The 17,735-nt window shown below is 44.1% G+C and overlaps 1 protein-coding gene across 2 annotated transcripts in view; it reads left to right on the plus strand.

The window, feature by feature from the left end:
- The window catches only part of SORL1 (sortilin related receptor 1), a 170,602-nt gene that overhangs the window by 100,251 nt on the left and 52,616 nt on the right, over positions 1-17,735 (plus strand). For both annotated transcript variants that reach the window (XM_037841759.1, XM_037841758.1), the window contains exons 22-26: positions 2,654-2,827; positions 4,366-4,479; positions 8,097-8,219; positions 10,901-11,020; positions 17,032-17,157. In XM_037841759.1, the coding sequence (XP_037697687.1) occupies positions 2,654-2,827; positions 4,366-4,479; positions 8,097-8,219; positions 10,901-11,020; positions 17,032-17,157 (657 nt within the window). The remainder of the gene's footprint in view (positions 1-2,653; positions 2,828-4,365; positions 4,480-8,096; positions 8,220-10,900; positions 11,021-17,031; positions 17,158-17,735) is intronic.

A 17,735-nucleotide genomic window follows, 5' to 3' on the forward strand; every position in this document is an offset into this window, starting at 1 on the left:
AAGCACCATATGAAAGTGTTTTATGTGCATGTTGAATCTCAGTTAGTCTTCCCCAAATCCACGTTTTGTAGATGAGGACACAGCAGTCAGAGGTTCAGGAACTTGTTTACATCATTTAATGAGATGTAAGAATCTGAACCATGACTTCAAAGGTTGAACTTTAGTAAAACCCTCAGGCTCTGCTCCCCCTATAGTCATCTGCTGTTGGAAGAGCAGTGTCCTAAGTAATGTGACATTGGTTTATTGAAAAGTACTAGATTTCTTGAAGTTTTTTACAAATTGGAACAATTATAGATTTACAGAAAAATCATGCAGAAAATAAGTTCCCATATACCTTCCCCCGCTGTTGTTAACACTTTGCATTAGTGTGGTATCTTTGTTACAACTGAGGAAAGAATGTTATTATAATTGTACTGTTAACTCTGGTTCATAGTTTACATTAGGGTTCACTGTGTTGTACAGTCCTATGGTTTTTGAGAAGTTCTAGATTTTGATGGATGCTACTTTGTGATAAAAATTTTGTTCAGTTAGAACACTGATCAATTTGGGATATTTGGTTATAAATGGATGCATTTCTTGCCTTTTAACCTGGGTGGTTTTTAAATAGTATCACTGGAATTTATTCTTTGTAAAGTCTTTTTTTTTTTCTTTAAAGAAGTTACTTTGTAAGGCTGTTAATGGATTCAGTTGATGCTGTGATGGCTTCAGATATTTTGGAGCTCTTGGAATTCTCTTTCAAAGCCATCAGTAAGCATATGTTCATAAATATCTGTAATGAGGATAATTAATATTTGCAATAAGATGTTAATCATTGCCAAATGTACAGGTATCGAAGTGAGAGAATTGCTAGAGGTGTTTTCCAAAGAAGAATTAAGAGAGTGTTCTGGATAAGCCCAGTGGCACCATCGTGTTTGGTCTTCTAACAGGCCAGCTTTGAAGATGCTGGCTGTCATCTGTCCACTCTTCACATTGGGATGATGCTCTTTGTGTTGCCCACGTCACGTGCCCAGGACTGTTGGCGTCCTGTAGGAGGGGTCTGTTGCTGTGTTCTGGTGGTGTTGGGGACTTTGCTCCTTCCTGCATCCATCCTCTTTCAGGTTCTGTGTGATTCAGCACTTCCCTTTTCTCTGCCGTGGTTTCCTACCAACCCGCACACTCCTGCTCTGCTCCCCTCTTGGGGTCACTGTCTTGGTTGGACTGGTGTGGGCCTGGCTTCTGGTTTGGGGTTTGCCCCCAGACACTACCTTTTAGATTATAATTGGACCTATCTGTGCCTAGATCACTCTCCTGCAGTGCAGCACCCCTTTTTTGGATCCTGTGCGCTTACCTTTTGCTTGTTTGAGAGGGAAATTTACTCTGCTTGCGAAAATGTTTGTCACAGGTGAAAATATTATCCTGTAATTGAGTGTTTTAAAATAACATCATATTCTATTATTGTTCAGTTTCTTGGAACATTGAGTGAGATGCTGTCCTTTGAATACAGAGAACATGTTCCAGAGCCTTTCTGAGTTATTTTTCATTAGTGGTGGCTCTGAGTCAATTCCACGTTCCCTTCCGTAGCCAAGTGCATGCATGTTTGAGATGAAGACGCAGTCTCTGCCCATGGGACGGATCAGGTTCTAGTCAGCTGGTTATGCTTCTATGCTAATCAAAGCTTTATGGCTGATTCAGTTATTTGTTGAACTTCTGAATGCCTCGTCGTAGCTCTTTCACCGTGGATGTGTGTAGTTTATTTCTTTGGTAATGCCCCCCACTTCCTTGGCCTTAGTCTAAGAGCAACACTGTTGCTATGTCATTGTGATTTTTATTTGTGGTGCTAATTAAAAACTGATGAGTGGCCAACACATCCAAAGCTCCTGAGTGTGTTTCCACCTGTATCAATACAATGTCATGAATGAACCCCATTTTCCAACCTGCAGGCCAGGAGAGGCATGGCATAACTAAAATTTTGGCTGGATGGCAACAGAGGACTTGGATATGGTTCTGGTGTATGTGTGGGGTGGGTGAGTTTTGTCCATGAGATGGCACAATTGAAGAACCATCATTAGTTGAGAATTATCAAACTTTTTCTTATTATTTTTTCCATTTTGTGAAATGTATTTCATGATCTGTGTGACCTTTATGTTACTTGATAGTTGTATCATGTTTTTGTTTGTAGCATCCCTCTTCTCTCCTTTCTCTCTCTGTGACCGTGGTCTAGTCCTTTCTCTCTCCATAAATCTGCTTCAGTTTTCTGACTCTCCCTGCAGTCCAATTTTGTTGGCATGATCAGGCTTTGCTTCTGCACATCTTTGAGTTGCACATGTTTCTGGCTGGCTATGCCCCACCTTCAGCACCCACGCTATGGGTCCTTTCTCCCAGCTCCAGCTCCCCTGGCTAGTTTCTTAGTCTCTAAGTATCCCGATTTCAAATTCCTTGAAGGAACATCTCATCTTCCTAGCTTGGTTCTGGGGCTACCTGGTCTAGCCAAGGCCTGGGAGCTGGTCACCGATAAACCATGGCTGTGTTGTTCTAGCCCCCAAAGCTTGCCACATCCCCCCTCTGAGCGTCGTGCCGTCTTGTCTATAAAACGAGGAGGTTGCACTGATGTCCTTCTGTCAAGCGCTTCATGCTGTATACTCACCCATTTCTGCTTTGTGTGTCTGCTCTCCAGGAAGCAATGCCTGTGTGTCCAAGCCGTGCAGCCTGCTCTGCCTGCCCAAGGCCAATCACAGTCACAGCTGCAGGTGTCCCGAGGGCGTGTCAGGTAGTGTCCTGCCATCCGGGTACCTCGTGTGTGACTGTCCTCAGGGTTACCAGCTGAAGAACAACACCTGTGTCAAAGAAGGTACGCCCCCTTCTCCTCTTCCACCCATCTGCCTCCCTTCCCTCTTCCCTCCCAGTGCACTCCACCCCTTCACCTTTTTGGGTTATTTAAAAAAAGTCCAAGAGAAAAATAAAATCCACTAGATTCATTCCCACAGTCACCCCAGTTCAGATTCTAAGGCCCCTTTTGTCCTTTTCCAGAACAGACCCAAGCTGTTCATGCAAAAATAATACTGGTGTCTTTGCAGTTTAATGTCGGATGACACAGGCTTTCCTCAGGGTCTCCCCTTCTTCTGCTGCTGCTTCCTTTCCTCACCCTCCTCCCACATCTAGGATCCCCAACTTCTCCTGCTTCCTGTAAGTCGGACCAACCTGACTTGGAAAAAATAACTGGTTTGGGTGCCTTCTGAGTTCACCTAATCTCACATCGCAGTGATCCCTCCCCGCACCCCAGGAATGTCCCCACATTTCCGACCAGCGTTTGCAGAGAGGTCTTCTGGAGTCTTTGCTTCCCACCGGTGACTGGGTGGTGGAGCTGCCTCATCCACTCCCCCTTTGAATTTGAATATATGGCTTTGAACGTTTGTCCTCTGAAGGCTGTTTAATTTTTCTTCCCTAATTCTTACCGGCCTCCTCTTTCTGCCAGTGAGGCGAACCCTGGGAGGGGTCTCTGCCGTGAAGTACCTGGATTGATGTCCAGAATCCCCACTTTTCCTTATTCCCAAGGTTATATTTGCTTTGGAATCTTAACCTCCCTTCTCATGCAGCCAGGGCAGCGAAATGCATAGCAGGAACCCTCATAATCAGTCTTCCTTAAGAAAATCCAGGTGGGAAAAGATGAGCCTTCCCTTCTTAGAACTCGGAGCTGTTATTGCAGGCTCTGGATGTCATCTTGAAAGTTCTCTGGAATGGAACAGGCAGTGTCAATGCCATATTCCAAGAGGGGGGTGCAAAGGCTTGTCCCTAGTCCTCGCAGAATGCCTTTGGGCATCCAGACAAGAGGCCAATTGCATGTCCTTGACCCAGTTTATACTAAGCAGTACATTTTCTGTGAGTGAGGAATTAGGGCCACTTGCTTTAAGGAAGTCATGGGACAAAAAAAAAAATCTTCAGAATATGAAGAGCAAATCTTCACAACCCACTTGGTTGGAAAAACTGGGAAAACTGTGTATTGAATATAGCTCTATTGGATATGTATATTTTAATACCATGCTTACACAGTCCAGTAAAGCATTTCTTGGGTAATTCTTATTTTTTATAATGTTGATGTCCGGTCTCCTCTACCCAATAAACCAAATTGACATCGTCACTCTCCTTTTTCATCATTGTAACTACCCCTCAACCCTCCTTCCATCCTGCCTCTTCTCCATTAATTTTAATTAAAAGGGGAAAGAAAGAGGCGCTGTCTGATGATTCCTTCCCTGTGAGTGCATGTGCTCGCTGTCCCTCCCCCCGTTACCAGCTAAGGGGTGTGTACCTGGGGAGAGAAGTGGAAACTCTGTGGCCCAGCACTAAGGATAACATTCGTGTTGCTTCCTCCCTGCCGTGGTCCCCGGCTAGAGAACGGCTGTCTCCGCAGCCAGTATCGCTGCAGCAACGGGAACTGCATCAACAGCATTTGGTGGTGTGATTTCGACAATGACTGCGGGGACATGAGCGACGAGAGAGACTGCCGTGAGTGTCGCGCGTGGCTGGGTTACGGGACGTTCAGTGCCGTCATGCGGAAGGCGGCTCGGCTCCCTCTGGGCTGGGGGCTTTCGGTGATGGTCACCAGTGAGTGGTGATGCCCATTTGAGCTGATGAGGCTTGGATAACAGAGAACACATGTTTCCGTCACCAGTTATGCTTTCTTCTTAGATATATATGATTATTTATTGCAAAAACACATAAATTTATAAGTTCACTATCCATTGCAAGAGATTGGTAAGTAGGTGTCGCATGGCTGAAATTGAAGTGATTGAGGATTAGGGAGGTTGGCTCTAGTCTTGGCTCTACCACTGTAGCAAAGCTGGTGACCCTGGTGGGTGACTTACAAATGCATTCATTGTTCAGCCTTTCAGGGAAGGCAGGCAGGTTTTATCAGGTGACGTTGGTTGCCTGCCAGGCTCCGGTGATTGCTGTAATTGATCAGTGCTGATGCCTGGTTGGGCCTGGAGTGTGGGGACGTTCGCACTTAATGTCACCTTTGGACTGGATCTGTGCATGACTGTTCAGCAAAATTTGAAGGAAAACAGACAACTAGCTATAATGGATGATTTATTTACCCCAAATGTTAGCTACCCATCTTTTCTTCACTTAATTTTTAATAGTGTCAAGGACACCTTATAAGGAGGCCACCAGTCAGTAACCCATTCATACAATTGCTCAGTGAGTGTGGATTGAGAACCCTTTGTTCCAGGCTCAGTGCTGGGTGTGGGGCTCTTAACAGGGATGAAGGTGGAAAGGGCCCCTGTCCCATGGGGTGTATAGCCGGAAGGGGAGTCAAAAAAGGCAGCAGGCAGTTACAGTCGAGCGGTGGAGGCTGTGACGGGAAGCACCGTGCACATATAGGAAAGGCATCCAAATCAACCTTGGGCAGTATCAGTGAGGAGCGAGCCACGCTGAGGTGGGGGAGCAGCAGATGTGAAAGCCCAGAGGTTGGGGGGTGTGTGGCACGGACAGGCAATGAGGAAGCTTGGTGGGGTCATCAGAAGAGTGAGAGTGGGGACTGTGGGGCAAGATGCGTTTGGCTGGGTGGGGACCAGCTGAGCAAGGCCCCTGTGAACTAGTTACTAGAATAGCAGCGGGAACTGTTGCTGTGACATGGTAAGAGTTTGGCTTTGGGAAGAATGAACTAGATGGGGGAAGGGACCAGAATCAGGAAAGTGAGGAACTAGGCAGAAGGCTGCTTCTTCACATGTTATACCTTTGGAAATCCAGAAGCTCATTTACCAGTCTGTAGTGCAGGAAGGCTGATGGTGGCTGCAGATACCCCTCTGGCTCCTGGTGGGTGTCTTTAGCCAGTTGTCCCGTCCCTGCCAGGCACACATGCTTCTGCACCCAGAAAGCAACCCTAGGAGCCAATAAATTAAACTCATCTGGGGCCTGCAATCCTGTGCGTTTTTGTTGGAGGTTATTTATCAGAACTTTCCCTTAATCTTTTTTCCTTGACTGCAGAGGCTAACTTTCACACTGAGGGAGAAGAGCTGATCAAGTAGTAGATTTGGAAAAGCACTAAGCCTCTCTGTGTCTCTGCAGAAAGGCCATGGATAAAACCTTCTCTACCCACCCGAGTCTAAGGAACAACTGTTTATTTGTGGGGAAATAGCCAACACTCTCTAAAAACATTAACACATACTAGTAACAGTGTTGAAGCAGAGAGTTTATCACAAAAGGGGGGCAAGGATGCTTCTTAGAATGAATAAATGCAAGGAGCTCATCCAGATATAATTAGGCATCGTGGAAGCAGAGAGACACAAAGTAGAGGAACTCGTGTCCAATAACTAGTGATATATGACATCTTGACATATCCCTTTGTGTCCATGGCCTTTGGTTTCAACCAGATGGATGAGCTGGGGTCTCCTATTGGTTCAGCGTTTTGAGAAAAGACATCCAGCCTCAGGGGACCTGTTCCCCTCAGCGCCTGCCCTCCCGCTCAGCCCTGGGCTCTGTTGCTGACCTCACAGCTTCCCATGCAGAATGTCAGTTCTTCCTCCAGGAGGAGTGTGGCGCTGGCTCTGACCATCTCCTGTTTTGCTGTAAATGTCAGCTAGGATTGACCTTCCCGAGACCCTATGACTGGTTTCTGCTCTCCTCCCTCTCAGCGTCACTTGGCTGAGGTCCGCCAAGTCAGGTGTGGCAGGGGGTTGGGGAGCAGTGCTTCTCTGTGCCTTCTCAGGGTCCCTTATCTGGGAGGTCAGGCACACGGGGGGGGGGGGGGTGCTGGTTGAGATGGCGGGAATGGCTCTGTTCATGGGCAGGGCTGCAGAGAGGGACGGCCGTGACGGGCACTGTCACGGAAGTTCAGTGAGGCATCCTGCAGGCTGCCAGGGGAGAGAAGATGGGGGGCGTGACGGGAGACGCAGAAGGGGTGCTGTCAGATTTCCCTCCCTCTTAAGCAGACTGCTCCAGCGGGTGGTTGTCAGGCACTCAGACTTTGACATGAATTCCCTTCAGTCTTGTCATTTCTGCATTCATCCACTTCCTCCTACCAAGAGCTCAATTACAGGGAAGAAATGGAACCTCAAATAAGAGCTGCCGGGACATCTGACAGTGGTGCTGCTGTTTGGTTTTTCATCTCACGGCACACCCACACCTTCCATCCCAGCATTCTGTGTTGTCACATCACACCTTATACGTCAGCCCATCAGCGGCTCCTGAGACCAGCCTTTCTTCCCAAAGCCTTTCCTGGAGGCCCTTCCCCGGGCCCTGGGGATTGTGCTTCAGCCCAAGAAATTTCTGTTTAGAAGAGGGAGGGAATCTAATTCTGTGCCCCTTCTGATGCGACAGGGGCACTGAGTTAGAGAACTGACGTTCCTTTAGAGCCCATTATATTTAATCCCGGTCCCAGACTTGTTTTCTTACTTACCTTCGTAATGATGCTACGAGGTCGGTGTTGTCTCCCACTTTACAGCAGGGGAAATGGAGGCATAGAATGGTGACGTTAAATAAGTTGTGGGTGGTAGAGTCAAGGTTCAAATCTAGTCTTTCTGACACTGACCAAAAGCCTTTGGCCATATTATGTTATCTTCATTTTAGAGCTGAGGACCCTGAGGCTCAGGGAGGTTAAAAGGAATTACCCAGGGAAGAGGCAGAGGCGAGATTTGAAACCCCGTCTTGCCTGAAAGCAGAGGCTGTGTTCCTGTTGCAGAATTCGACCTCCACCCGACCCTTGGCAGGTTCACGATGAAGTGCCAGCTTCTCATGTGCAAAATCGGCTTTCCAATTGGTGGTTTTCTAGATGAAGTTATTTCTGCCACTTATTTAGGGAGAAACCTTCATATTTGCAAACCTGAAGGAATCCTAGGAGGTAATCCAGCCCGTCACTCTCTTTCCAAGCCAGGCAGCAGTTTCTCCTCCTCCTACCCTGTTCAGGTCTAGACACCCACTGTCCATGGGAAGAGAGGCCCTTATCTCCCTTGGTTGTGAATTTCAAGTTCTCACGCAATTTATATCTTCCATGCACATAGATTCAATTTCTGTTGCTATGATTAAAATCTGCTTCCTTCTATTTTCAAATTGGTTTTCCCATAGTGTGTTTGCTGGGGAGAATTCTTGTACCTAACGAGTATCTTGTCTCCCTCCCGTTTTAGCCACCACTATTTGTGATCTGGACACCCAGTTCCGTTGCCAGGAGTCTGGGACATGCATCCCACTCTCCTATAAATGTGACATGGAGGATGACTGTGGAGACAACAGCGATGAAAGTCACTGTGGTGAGGATGTGATGCCCTTGGACCCTGTTTGTGTTCACGGGGGAGAACTGTTGGCTGGAATATGGGTTGGAAATGGAGTACTTCTCACAGCTGTTTCAGGGTTGATTATATTCCAACTGCATAACCTCTCCCATCCACATGGTGGAGTTGATTCATTTCCTTTTCCATACAGCTCTTGGTGAGCTCATTGTGTGCTGTTTTTCATGAGGATCCAATTCCCTTGGAAACACCAGATCCACAGCAAATGGTCAGAAGAGATGGAGTTTAGCTTCAGCTCCTGTCACTTATTTAGCCGTTGATGCACCTTGGTTTTCTCATCTGTAAAATGGGGCTATGGACTCTGCCTTGTCTTGCAGAGATGCTATGAGGATACAATGTGATAGTAAGGAAGTGAAGATTTCTGAATGAATCCAGGCATTTGTTAACAGGTGTGCAGACGTGGCTCACACTTCTGAGTGGCTGTGAGAATAGCTCCCTGAAGATGCATCTGTACTTTCGGGAACGGTGTTTTTTTAAGCAATCCAATTTGCTGAACTCTGAAGTCAGCCGATGGTATCAACATTGATTGAGCATCTATTTTCTGAATGGAGATATTTTATATTTAGAAAACCTGTGTTAGAATTGTAAGGAACGATTGGGATTCTCTAGCTCTGTCTTCGATTTCCAGATTAAGTGACTGACATCTGTAGAGGTTAAGAGACTTATTCAAGGCAACAGAACTAATTTATGGCAGACTGGGGAACTAGAACCTATCCCGTATTTTCTAATTTTGTGCCTTTTCTGTTGCACAATTGCCTTTCTGGCGGTTTCATGAGAGCCAATCCCAGTTAATAGACTGTAGTCCCAAACTTGCAGTTGCTGACAGTCTGCATAGGGGTATTATGCAATATACACAGTGCACCAGATTGGAGGAGTCAGAGGCATTAGGGGAAGTGAAAATGGGGCCAACTCTCGCCAGACACAGTGATGAACTGGTGTGGCCCTGGCCTACCCCCTCTCCCTGTCCCAGGGGCAGTACTCGCAAGCTGTATCCTGGGCCTGCTTAATGATGGGCTGGCAGTTTGACTCAAAGAGACTGAAATGAGCACAGGGGCTGCTCATCCTCATCCCTTTTTATTTGTTTATTTTTATTAGTAGTTAGGTTGTTAGTTTACAGGAAAATCATGCAGAAAATGTAGTTTCCATATACCCCCCACCCCCGCAATTTTCCCTAGTAACACTTTGCATTGGTGGGGTGCCTTTGTTACATTTGATGAAACAATATTATTATAATTATACTATTAATTTTAGTCCATAATTCACGTAAGGTTTGCTGTATTGTACAGTCCTATGGTTTTTTTTAAAAATTTTCATTCTAGTACCATATATGCAACCTAAAATTTCCCCTTTTAACCACATTCAAATTTATAATTCAGTGGTGTTAATTATGTTCACAAAATGTTGTGCTCCCATCACTGCCATCCATTACCAAAACTTTTCATAAATACTTTTAACATGATTGATCTAACAGAGCACATTCAGAGCCCCTTTCATGCAGAAGATGTACCTAGCCCGGCTCTTGGAGGAATTTTTGGAGGTAGGGGTTAGGTAATTTCCCTTCATCTTTGTAAAAATGTAAAGCATAGGACAACGTGTCCCTGAGATTCACAACTGATTTCCTTTCCTTGTCACTGTTTCCTCCCCAGCAGAGCACATGCAAGTCTGTTCAAGTACACAGCTGTGCTAGGATGGGAAGGAAACTCAACATAGCTACACATTTCTGCCTCACTTACTGGGTGCAGGTTTGACTATTAAGCCATCTCAGACCCCTCAGACCCTCTGTTTCTGGCCCCCTCTCGGATCTAGGCTCTTTCTGTTAGTCTCTAGACTATTTCCCCAGAAATATCTGAATCACCAGCACAGCCACCAACCTGCCTCTTGGGTCAGGCAACTGGGGCAGCTGCTCTGGGACTCATGCTTGGCTACTTCTGTTTTCTGAGGATCCATAAAATTCAATTTGCAAGTTCTGTTTTAACGATATCCCCAGGGCCAGTGAAAGAAGCTGCGGGGGCAGCCTCCTTTCAGGCTTTGGTTGATTGCACTGATTCCTCCCAACCTCCTGGAGACAGCACAGCAGCCGGCATCCTTGGAGCTCTGCCCACAGCAAGTCCTTAACTTATGTTTCCTCTGTTTTGGAAGCTCAGCACTAATCATGCTTTCTCTGAGCTGGGCTTCTCCCGTCGATCAGCACTCTTGGAGTTCTCGTTATTCCTTTTCTGAAGCTGAAGGCTCTGTCTCTAGAAGTCATCTGTTTCTTGAGAGTTCTATTCCCTGGGGTCACTGGGCTCTTAGATCACTGCTTCCCTCCTGGTAAATATTTGTGCAGTGTCCTGGGATAAATAGATTAGGCTGTTATTGCCTAGAAGCAACTGGCTGCAGGAGTTGGAGGGTGTCAGTATTTCAGCACACCTGCAGTGCATGTGCAGTGTATCACTTGTGAGGCTATCTGAGTTGACCTTACACCCCCAGTTAAAGGTCTCTTCATCCATTCTCTTCTTGGATAATCAGCGATAATGGTTCCGTCTCCAACCCTTGTGAGCTTTGACACCAGAGACAGAATTCTGAGCTATGGGGATCATTGTTTTGATGCTCTAGGGCAAGCTTTTGTGCTCACATCTTTGCTTTTATGCTCTCCCCTGCAGAAACTCACCAGTGCCGGAGCGATGAATACAACTGCAGCTCTGGCATGTGCATCCGCTCCTCCTGGGTGTGTGATGGAGACAACGACTGCAGAGACTGGTCTGATGAAGCCAACTGTACTGGTCAGTACTTCTTGGTGCTGCATTCATCTGATCGTGTGCTGGCTCATCCTGTGACCCTAAATGACCATAGAATCTAGACTCTGAGAATTGGCTTGGGCCTTAGAAATGACTCTTTACAAAGAGTCGATCTGCACTGAGATGAGGAGCTTGTGCAACAGTGTAAATCAACGTGGCTTCCTCCATTGAGAAAGTCTTGTTATGAAAAAATGCCAGCTGAACTACACAGTGTCCTTAGTGGCAGAGTTGATTTTTATTCCATTTCAAGCTTCTGATTTCCTTAGCACACACTTCACAGACTGGCCCGTGGTCTGGGAACCACACTGTGAGTAGCACTAAGCTCCTGTTTTTCAAGGAGCATCAGGGAGTTGCCCAAACAAGGAAACCTTGACCTGCATGTGCACCTGTCTGCAATGGGAAAAAGGGAGAAATGCCAGGTGGATGGCAGGCAGAGATAGTGTTCTAATTCTTCTGTTGGGTGATAGGTTCACTCATTTTCATTATATTATTTTTATGAATTATATTATGAATTATATTATGAATTATATTATGAATTATATTATGAATTATATTTTTATGAATTATATATATATATTATGAATTATATATTTTTATGAATTATATTATTTTTATGAATGGGAGCCAAATGCATTATGGTGGAATGGGAAGTAGCAAGGAGTTGGGAGTGTGTGGTGAAACAAAACAAAACAAATCCTGCTATCATATGAGTAGATCCTCTTCGCAGCCTCTGCAAGAAGCTGCCATTCAGTGTTGCTTAAACCCCTCCAGTGCTGGGGATAAAGATGTGCCCTAACTAAATATCTGCTTTCAGCTCCTGATAATTCAGGCTGTTGTTGTTGGAGCCAGCTTCTCTATCACCTAGGGTGGATTGTCAATCTTGGGAGTTATTGGACTGACTTTTAATTCCATGTCTTAATCTCCCTTGCCTCCAGAGTAAATCAACAGTCCACACACTGCCCAGCATCTGGGAGCTCAAAGAATGTCACCTTATTTGTAAAAGCAACATAGAGAAGGTGGACATGTTATCATACCCCAAACTGAAATATCATAACTTTGGGTTATGCTCTGGTATAAATTTGGTTCCTGAAGGGGACAGATGACCTTGTCTTTCACCACTTTGCATTCTCTGCAGCACTCAACACTTAGTGGAGCGCAGTCTCAGAGAATCTTTGTTGGTTGGATTCATTACATGCCATTTCTTCCCTCCATTCATTTTGGTTTAGAGGTGACCCTATGTGGTAAATGGATCCCCTCCTGGAAATACTGCAGGAAAATGCTTCTCTCTGTTTATAAGCATGCCCCCTCAGCAGGAGGGAAAACCAGAATCCATGCAAGAGCTCCCATTAGACCAGGAAACACAGAACGCTGTTTGGAAGCTTTGGGTTTGGATAGATAGTTGATAAATTAGAGGAACGCACTTGGATATTTCAGCTTGTAAATTGTAGTATGATTGAATATCTTGTTAGCACAATCATGTTAGTCGAACTTGTGTTTCAGTAGCATATGCTTCACTCAGCAGCAGAATGAATTAACAACTTCATTTCTATGAGCGGGTTTGTCATAAACTTCTGGTTGCATCTCTGGTTTTCTTCTGGCAGGCTAACTGTTGGAAAATTTATATTCCTTGCTGCTCCTTGTTCAAATGGCTGTTCTCCCAAATCTTTTTAAAGTTGATTCTCCTCTGCCATTCCCAAATAGTTGAAGGTCAGATGTGAGCTCATTAAGATGTGTGGCATGACACTTCATTTCCTGTCCCAATAAATTAAGCTATTATCACAAAGCCAGAGAAGATAGGTCACGGCCAGCTGACCTTCCATTCTTCCCCTCCCCACTTTCGTTTTCTATTGGGTTGTTTGAATTTTCTCTATCCCACTCCCCACTCATTGTTTTATTTTTTATTTTTTTATTTTTTAATTCAGTTCTATTGAGATATATTCACATACCAAACAGTCATCCACAGTGAACAATCAGTGTTCACATTGCCATCATATAGTTCTGCATTCTTCACCCCAACCAATATTTGAACATTTTCCTTACCCCAAAAAGAATGAAGATAAGAATAAAAAATAAAAGTAGAAAAGAACACCCAGATCACCACCTCCCCATCTCACCCTATTTTTCATTTAGGTTTTGTCCCCATTTTTCTACTCATCCATCCATACACTGGATAAAGGGAGTGTGTGCCACAAGGTTTTTACAGTCACACAGTCACACCATGTAAGCTACATTGTTATACAACCATCTTCAAGAATCAAGGTTATTGGGTTACAGTTTGGCAGTTTCAGTTATTTCCTTCTAGCTATTCCAATACACTGAAACCTAACAAGGGATATCTATGTAGTGCATAAGAATGCCCTCCAGAGTAACCTCTTGACTCCATTTGAAGTCTCTTAGTGGCTGAAACTTTATTTTGTTTCAATTTGTTTACCCCTTTTGGTCAAGAAGATTTTCTCAAACCCATGATGCCAGGTCCAGGCTCATCCCTGGGAGTCAGGTCCCACGTTGCCAAGGAGATTTACACCCCTGGGAGTCATGTCCCACGTAGGGAGGAGGGCAGTGAGTTCACCTGTCTAGTGGGCTTAGAAAGAGGGCCACATCTGAGCAACAAAAGAGGTTCTCTGGGGGAGACTCTTAGGCACAGTTCTAAGTAGGCTTAGCCTCTCCTGTGCAGTAACAGGCTTCATAAGGGCAAGCCCCAAAATCGAGGGCTCAGCCTATTAAATTGTTAGTCCTCAGTGTTTGTGAGAATATCAGTAACAACCCTGGTCCCCTCCATTGGTTTGGAAGTTATACATTTGAGTTTATACGTATTCTTAATATCTCTCCCCTCTTCTGGACAATACATGGACTTTAGAATGCTTTGATTTCCAAGTTATTACTGTTTAGTATTTTAGTTTTACATTTTTAAAATCTTGAAATTAGTCATTGTTACTTTTTTTTTAAATAACCAAATGTATTTATAGGTACCTACCTATTTACCAGCTACCTTTGCTTCTTGTATCTAATTCCTGCCCTGGATGTACATCCTTCAGGAGTTCTTGCAGCAGGAGGCTGTGAGTGGTAAACTCTTTCGAGGCTTTGATACTAGAAACAGTCGTCATTTCACCCTCAGTCCTGAATTCAGAGGGATCTGCGTTTCTAAGTTTGTAAGAATTTTCCTTAAGTGTTTTGATGGAATGATTTCATTTCTTTCTGGCCTTTTGTGTGTGTGTGTTTGTGTGTGCACGCGTGTGTGTGCCAATTCACATTCTTCTGTCAGATTATCTGTAGAATGACAACCATCAGATATTCTCTTCTGTGAAGCTTTCTTTGGGATTTTTTGGGTCTTTTTGTTATTTCACCTACGTAGGTGTGAAATTACTTTAATTTATCCTGTCTGGGACATGTTTTCCTTTTAAAATTTGATGATTTACATTTTTCATCAATTCTGAGACATTATAGCCACTGTCTCTTCTGTTTGCTACTTTGGTCATGTCTTCTGTAATTACTACCAGACGTTTGTTGGACCATCTCATTCTGTCTCTGTTTAATATTTATTCTTTATAACTCTGTGCTAGAATCTGAGTTACTACCTCGGATTTATTTTCTGGTTCAAAAATTCTCTTTTCAGCGGAATCGAATCTATTAACAGATCTATGGAGATATTTTTACTTCCATGACTATATTTTTTATATGTAGAATTTCTATTTGGTTCTTTCTCAAATCTGACTTTTATTTCTTAGTGTCCTTCCTTTTTGCTTTATATTTCTTTTCTTTAATGCCATTAATCATTTAGTGTTTTTAATGAGCATTTCTTTTCCCTCATGTACTTTCAAACAGCCCAACACTTTGTCAGAAATAAGACAGTACTTTCCTCGTTATAGTATTGATTCATCTATCCTGTCCCACTTATGTTTAGTTAATGCTTTTGATCAGGTATTTCAGTGAGGCTTGCTGAGTCCAAGTCAAAGAGGAAATCACAGAACAATGACCTCTATTTGATATTCCAAGTCCCTGGTTGTCTACCCCATTCACCCTGCCATTTTTAATGTCACAGTGCCACCATGCAAAGGATTTTTTCCTTCCTTGAATTCTTTAGTCCAGGTTGCAGTCAATCCTTTCCATCCCTGCAATTAAGAAAATATTGATCAAGCATGTATTATTTACTAGGCATTGTATGTCAGAGAGCTAGTAAGTTACCCAGAAGACAGAAAAATCCAGAAAAAGAGCAGGTAGTGAAAAGAAAAACCTGAGTTACGTATTCTGGCCATACCTTGCAAATGGCTGGAGATCTCAGCCTTGCCTTCAGAACTGACATTTGGAAACTCCGTTAGTACTCTGAAATAGTTTTCAATTAAAAATGAAATGCGTAGGCTGAATAATAACAAGCAGATTAGGATGGCAATCAGTTTAGGCAAGTTTTTTATTTTATACGAGTGTGCAAGGCTTTGGTGAGGATTTTTTCAAAAGGCTGTCAGATGTGTGGAATCAAAAGTATTCCAGATGATGACTGATACTGGGGCAAAAGCTCATGTAACAAGCGTGATACACTTATTCCTCTTATCAGAGATAAGTGTATTTACAAAAGATACTTGATGGATTCTGAGTGCCAAAGTTTGTAAAATATTGAAACTTGCTGTAGGTTTATTTGCATGCTACCAAATACAGCCTTGATCTTCAGAGAGATAAGAAGACACAGTTAACAGACAACCACTTGTTTTAAAATGGTTTGAAAAAGTGAGCTCTTTGAATTTCCATCCATTTCAAAAATAGCCTCAAATTCAGTAGAAATTTTAGTAGTCATTGTAAGCCAGTTTTCTGAAACCTTGAGTAGCTTATTGCCAAGTGTCTCAATTGAATAAATAGCTATAGTTTGCACTCAACACCCCACTTTTGTTTGGTTTGCCGCCTTCTGTCCTGAAGGCGCCGAGTCCATACAGTTAAGCCAACAGAGAGCCGGTCTATCTAGGTTATGTTATTCTATGCCAGTTGTAAACAAGGTCAGTCCTGGCTTTCATTTAACAAAGAACAGACATACAAACAGCTTTCTGTTTAAGAGGAGGAAGGAGAAATCTGATGGAGAAGATGGTTCGGAGTGTTGGTTGGATTTGAGGCAGATATTGATTTGAATTCCTCTTTGACTGAGGTTTTGAGTTGTTTCTAAATGACTTCCAGGTGGCCTCTGTCCTTGTACACAAATGAGCCTGTTCATTTATAACAGTGACTCTCTGTTTCACTCACCCTTTTTCCCTTGTATTGTTGGCTGATAAACTTTGCTGTTGATTCCACAGATAATTAGGAAATTCTAGTTTTCTGGGACCTGCTTTCTTTGTGATTTTGGATAAATCTTTTATGCTCTTTGGGTCTGAGGTTCGAAATTGGGTAGTTATTTAGAATTAGAAAGTCATGGCCTTTCAGAGCTTAGAAGGGTCCTTCGAGAGCAATAAACAGATGACAAAATTGAGGCCCCCAAACAGTGGCTGGATTAGGTCTAAAAGCCCGTCTCCTGAGCACGTGGTTCTCCTGGACCCATAGACCCTAGATACGTAGGAGGATTAGTCTGAGGAGATAGAGTAGCGAGGTATGGAGAAAGTTCAGGCTTGGGAGTTGGACAGGCCTGACTATTAATTACGGTGTGAAGGTGGGCAGGTTTCTCAGTCTCTCGAAGCCTGCTTCTCATCTGTTTCAGAGGAACTAATACTTACCTCATGGGGTGCTGTGGAGACGGAATGATTTTTCTCAGCTGCTTTTTAAAACATGTACACCCCGTACCTGTGCAATGACTCGTGTAACCTTTATAAACTCACAGAAACGCAAGCCATTTTGGAAGCATCACTCCGCCTTAAGATCAGCCCCGGGTGCTTCCGTCCTGGCTGAGGAGAAACTCAGACACCCTGTTCAAACCTTAGGACCTAGGATACAGTCCTTCTTTTCAGTCAGCGCCTTGGTAGTGACGGGGGGTTGGTGGGGGCAAGGGTGGCCATGACAGGCTCTCTCTTCTCTTTTGCCGGCAGCCGTATCTCACACCTGCGAGGCCTCCAACTTCCAGTGCCACAACGGCCACTGCATTCCCCAGCGGTGGGCGTGTGACGGCGACAGTGACTGCCAGGATGGTTCTGACGAGGATCCCGTCAACTGTGGTAAATGCAAATGCCCCTGTCCCATTCCCCTCCTACCCAGCACTTCTCCAGTGTCTGCTGTTCAGGAAAAGACACGACAGATGGGCCGGGAAATTAAACGCTGTTTCACTGTACCTGCATGCACACTCGGACCACCAGACAAGCCAACCTGCCCAGCCGCTGCCCGTGTTGCATTGCCATTTACAGAGGGGCACATCACGTGGTCTTAATTTGCAGGCAAGCAGCTTGCCTTATTGCTTTCCCGTCACAACTCGGAAAAAAAGAAATAGAAACCAACTAACCCATTTCTGATGAGCAGAAATTAGCCAACAATTCCTGTATAAATAGCATGTTTTGTGACTAGGAGTACCCTGTTATGATTCTTTGGAAAAATGGCTCACTACTCAAAAGGTAGAGCTCTTTTATGAAAAATTCTGAGTTATTTATTCACTATTTAATCACCTTTATATTAGAAAATAACCATAAAATAGCAGCTACACAAACAAAATAAACAAAAAGCCTCTTTACATCAAATATTAATATGGTTCTTTATCCTTTTCTTATCTTTTTGCCATACATGCCTCATTTTCTTGGGGTTT

This window comes from Choloepus didactylus, chromosome 6, assembly GCF_015220235.1.
Source record: "Choloepus didactylus isolate mChoDid1 chromosome 6, mChoDid1.pri, whole genome shotgun sequence".
Taxonomy (NCBI): Eukaryota; Metazoa; Chordata; class Mammalia; order Pilosa; family Megalonychidae; genus Choloepus; species Choloepus didactylus.